The sequence below is a fragment of the Rosa rugosa genome, chromosome 4, assembly GCF_958449725.1.
Source record: "Rosa rugosa chromosome 4, drRosRugo1.1, whole genome shotgun sequence".
NCBI classification, from domain to species: Eukaryota; Viridiplantae; Streptophyta; class Magnoliopsida; order Rosales; family Rosaceae; genus Rosa; species Rosa rugosa.
In genome coordinates, this window is record NC_084823.1 from 17,465,656 (window position 1) to 17,471,251 (window position 5,596).

Sequence of the window (5,596 nt, forward strand, 5' to 3'; positions counted from 1 at the left end):
TCTCAAAAAAAAAAAAAAAAAAAAAAAAACTGTAAAACAAATTTATATATAATTAATTGAATCTATTTCTGGCCGTTAGATTGAATTAAACATTCAATCTTGGCCTTTAATTAAACACAGCAAGAGCCGTTGGGTTCAAATAAGTGTGGGTCCCATTTTTTTCTGATCTCATAGGCCACGTGCTGTAGCTTTTCTGTCTCCAAACCTCACTTGCATGTCCTTGCATGCATAAGCAAACAGAACGTGGCGGGTCCCACAAATTTGGATCCAAATTTTTTTGGGTCCAAGACTGGATCATATTTGCTCTCACATTTGGGTCTTCGGCAATATTAGGTCCAATTTTTTCCGACCCACTGCAGCTCAATTCCTACACTTTGGACTCAAATTTTGAGTTTGGACCCAAATATAGGTCCCCATTGCTGATGCTCTAAGGCATACCAACTTAGCTAGTTCCTCTCGATTATATTGAATTTTACTAGATTGACAAAATTATTAAACCAATATTGTACGAGTTTGGCTTCAATGAATTTCAAATCTGCTGTTAGTTTGGTTTGTTTGTTCATTCGATGAAGATTGACAATGACTCGGGGTCCTTGAGTTCATGGATCAGTCAACGACTTTGATTCATGGCCATGAAAACCAAACTGGTAAACACTTCTATTGATTTTATTGGACAATTAATGGACATTATGGAAAAATTAGGGAGGTGTAAATAGCATATTAGTTATTTGTAAATGTAAGTTGGAGGTCTATTAAGTGGGGAGGTCCAATTAAAAGTCGATTTTGGAGGTATGAATAGAAGCTACACACACACACAATGAAAAAAGCTAATGATCGTACAAGATTGATTAAAATTTGAGACCATGGGGGCACATGTGATGAAATTAGAAGTGTAAGAGCACAATTAATTTAAGGTGTAAAGATCATGCATGTAAAATGAAATTAACTATCTTTTTAGTTGTTATGTGTAATTTTTTTTTTTTTTTTTTTTGAAAGGGGTTTGGAACCCAGCCTAGCTGGGAGGCTCAGCCCCACGCCTGGTTCCATTTAGTATATTAATTTCATAATTTTGCAACGGGGGGGACATAAAACCTGAACCCCGTGCTACAGCAGAACTAAGAGAATAATCCTCGTAGAGTACATCCTGAATAATAGCAGGAGTCTCCTCTAGCCAACATCATCAATGGAAAATAAGCTAGCAAGGTGGGCAAGTCTATGTGCCACACCATTTGCTTCACGGTAAGTATGCCGAACCCTTACAGATTGAAAAGCAGACATATAATCTCTACAATCATCAAGAATCCAACTTAATTAGTGTAATTTTAATACACTTAATTAGTTAAACGTTAACCAACTTTTTTTTTTCTCCTAAAAAAATCCTTCGGCCACCCCACCCAAACGTTAACCAATCTATTTCCTGTAAGTTTAACACATAAACTCGATTTTAATTTTTATTATAGTGAAAGACAACAAAAAAAATTTCATTAAAAAGGACACCCTTTACTATTGTGAGTGCAAGAACCAAAAATTCATATCCCAATCCAGATGGAAAGGGATGGAAAACTTAAATCTAGAATTGAAATATGCTCGATTCACAAATCGAAACCCACAGAGGACCTATAACCTGAAATTGAAACTGATAGGATTCGTAATAAACCCAAATATGAGTCTGATAACGACCTGATGAACCCCAAACTCGAATTTGAAACCCACCTGTATCTCAGAGACGGATTCAAGAACCGCCTAGATCCCAAATCTAGCTCGATCATAATTGTTCTTATGTAAACGTTTAATTGTTTAACCCATGCCATGGTATTTAAAACTTTTAATTTCGTGCCATCTAATTCAATAAGATACAATAAAATGAGACATACGTACAAGAATATTAAAAAGAAAAGGAAACGAAAATAAGAAACCAGAAACAAAAATTGTCCTTGAATTAGTTGTTAAACCTTGATACATCAACATCACTACAGCTCACATGATCAAATTTACAACCCACTTTAATTATATCAATTTATTTTTGGGAGGACCACCTTAGTTTTTTTAACAGTTACCTGAATACAAATTGATAGACAAATATTAAAGGGAAAGAATTTAATTGCATGCGGTTGAAGCTTTCCTTCCATAAGGAGTAAGGTAGCTAGTTTTAACCTGATCCATCAGTTTCATTCATTCAACTGCAGGGCAGTAACTCTGCCTTTTTAACCTTGGAAATGCTCTCCACGACTCTGACTGGCGACACGTGTCCTCTTACAGTTACCATCTTTGTCTCCAGGTCTATACTGAAAGATGTAACCCCTGCAAATTAACCCCAGAAGTATTTTCTCATGAGATAATAATTTTCGATAGAAAAAATTAATAATGACCGAAATCTAGTTAATTCAATGATATTTAATTCCATAACGGTATATGTTTCAAGTTTAAAAACATTCATTTTTTCATTTTTCTTTTTAAATAAAAAGGCTTCGGAAAATTTAGAACTTGTTTATATATCCTTAATTAAAATCATTTTTATTTCTGTTCAACAAAACATTTGGTTGCATAACATGAAGGCAAACCAAGAAAAGGGAGCAAAGAAAAGAGATGATCGAGTGGTCTCTGTGGAGGAAGAGGAAAACCCCATGAAAATGATGTAATTGAATATTTCCCATTCCTACTTATACATATATAGGCATATAGCAGACCAATTAAATAGTAAATACGTACGTACCTTCCATTTTAGAAAGATGTTTCTTCACTTTACCAGCACATCCTTGACAATGAAGAGCAACCCTCATAACAACCACCTGCAAACCAACACATGCAAACAGTTCATATATATCAGACCAGAATTTACAAATATAGCTAGCAGAAAGTTGAGAATAATTTGCCAATCCAGTACTATATTGGAACCAATAAATGATTTAGCTAGGAGATAGAGGGCCCGGGTTCTCTTTCTACAAACTAGCAGGGCTCACCCATTTTGTGTGTGGAGAGAAGTTAAAGGTATTGAGAAAATCTTTCGTACAACTACCACATTTTCTGTTTTTTTTTTTTAAAATATTTTTATTCTTTTTTTTTTTTTTTTACAATTTACTATATTATTCCTATTGATTAATTATATTTTATAGTATTTTAATATATAAAGGTTAAATTGGTAAAAAAAAATTAATTTTGGAGAGCAAGCTCTCTTCTCTTAATAATAGTAGGGTGGTTCTAATTGGACCTCCAAATTTACTATTTGGACCTCCAAATTTACTATTTGGACCTCCTATGCTTAGTACACCTCTAATTTATTTTTTAGAATACTTGAAAAGCTAAGTAGACCTCCTTATTTTTACTAAAACACTCTTGAACATGAGATACAATAATCTTTTAATCTACTTTTTATCTCTATCTTCAACCACGAGAATAAAAATCAATCAAAATCACATGATATTGCTCTCTTATGAGTATGTCTCTTCTCCACCAAAATTAATAAGAGGATTGGTTCTTGATCTTGATATGTTGCTAGAATCCCTTTGAATTTCGTTTTGGCCGGGTTGGAAAATTGAGTAATAACTATATCATAATATTCAATTAATTTAGTTTAAGAAAATTTCAAATCAGATTGTTTTGAATTTACTTTCGTATTAAATGATGGGCTATGTATAGAAATTATTATTTTTACTTAGTTGTTTTAGGTATATTATAAAACTATATAGTAATATAAGGAAATTCCAGAAAAAAAAAAACCAATTTAATTGAATGTTATATTTGGGGAGGTAAGAAAAGTAATTTTTTTTTTCATTTTTCTCACTCTGTCTTTATTTGTCTTTTCATATGACTTGACAAAATTTATTAATAACTTAAAAAAGTTGGAGGTCCAAATATCAAATTTAGAGGTCCAACTAGAACCACCCATAATAGTATAGATTTGGCCAAAGAAAATATATGCGTACCTATTATATGTACGTAGACACTACCACGTAGTTTGTTACACTCAATTTCTTTATAAATATTGTTAGAGATCCCAAATTTATTTACTAAATTTTTTGCATGTTAGGTAATGTGACACTTTATAAGTAAGGAGCTAGCTTTGTCTGTTTGAACTTCAAAGTAATTAAGATTTACAGTTAAATCCATTTTGCATTAAAAAAAAAAAAAAAAAACTGCACTCTGAAATTAATTTGAGCTGCTTGACAATTAAAAAGAGAAAAAATAAATATGCAAGTTTGTAATATAAACTAATGGACGACGAATAATTCATCCCTATCTGTACTCGATCTTAGGTGCATGAGGGCTAGAATTATTAGTAGACAAGATACATATAGATCTGAAGATCGAATTTTGGTATCTAGCTAGTACTGTCAGAATAAATAGTATAATGTGGAAAACAAAACAATAAGTCGCACTGGCAGATTAAACAAATATAGCAGAGACAGATAATTAATGAGACAAACGCATATGATGCCTCAATATTCCATTTGCAAATTTCTTATCAGGTTCGAAAAGATCGATACAATTCTTATCTGACAATATTGGCATACACATACTGATTAACGGTTTATCATCAATGATCGTTTTCTCATATTGGTAGAAAGTAATTAACTAGATAATTACCTGGAAGACATTATCTGTAGAAGGTAGAACTAACGCTGTTTTCTGCAGTGACATCTTTGGCTTCGAGTGATGATGGTGGTGGTGGTGGTAGTTCAAAGCCGACTCTCTCTTGATCATGGAAGACAACAAGGCTGGTTTTTTCCCATGATCAGCTAAATTGCCAGACCTACGTGACTCAACGATCTTCGAGTACCTGGCATTGTAGTTGTTGATCATTCTCGTATTTCTAGCAGCTGGGACGATCGCGGACCGAGCTGCATCGGCGCTGCTCACGCAGACGGCAGTTGCTGCCTGAGAGTGGCACATGAACCCCCTCGGCATCATCGTCATCTTCTTCTTAGTAGAAGTGCTGCTCTTCATGTTCATCATGGTAGCAAGAGAACAGATCAGAGCTAGAGAGAAGTGAAGTGAGTGAGTGAGTGTGTGTGTGTTATTAAAATGACATGCTGTCTTTATGAGGTAGTTTGGCTGGGGCTGCCAGTTCAATCTGTACTCATGTTTTGAATGACTTCACCAATCCTGTCATTTTCTCTTAGTTAATGTTTCAGAGAAAATTAACTAATCGACTATTTATCGCAGAAAACGACTTGCTAGTTGACTACATCCAATACCCCATCACATGCATTATTATTACCTCATCCTTGATAAATGCTTCCACCTGCAGCAAAACTGAATAGCTTGCTACTACCAATCCTTATTTTGATACATAAATAGGAACCTAGCTAGCAACAACCATGTGCCTTGGTTATTGAAGAGTATGAGTACCTTCACGAGTAATGTCACTATATGGGTTCTTTCAACCACTCTCAAGGAATCTCCCATTCCCTTCGACTACAGGCCACTATGGACTATAGCTGTAAACCACGCCTTCAGTGTCTTGTTATAGGCCTTCGGTGTCTTGTTAGGACTGCCCTTGAGATTTTTGGGGTCCTAGACGAACTAAAGATACAAGGCCTATTTTTTCTTTTTTTTTTTTTGGTCAAAGTAAAAATACTTCATTAATAAGCCAAAG

At 34.2% G+C, this 5,596-nt stretch overlaps 1 protein-coding gene across 1 annotated transcript; it reads right to left on the reverse strand.

Annotated features, from left to right (window-relative positions):
• Positions 1 to 1,921: 1,921 nt before the first annotated feature.
• Positions 1,922 to 5,038, reverse strand: LOC133707135 (uncharacterized). Its single transcript, XM_062132674.1, has 3 exons — positions 4,585 to 5,038; positions 2,714 to 2,789; positions 1,922 to 2,301 (listed from the first exon to the last, which is right to left on the reverse strand). Exons 1-3 carry the CDS (start codon positions 4,951 to 4,953, stop codon positions 2,177 to 2,179), a joined length of 570 nt encoding a protein of 189 aa, XP_061988658.1. The 5' UTR covers positions 4,954 to 5,038; the 3' UTR covers positions 1,922 to 2,176.
• Positions 5,039 to 5,596: the final 558 nt, after the last annotated feature.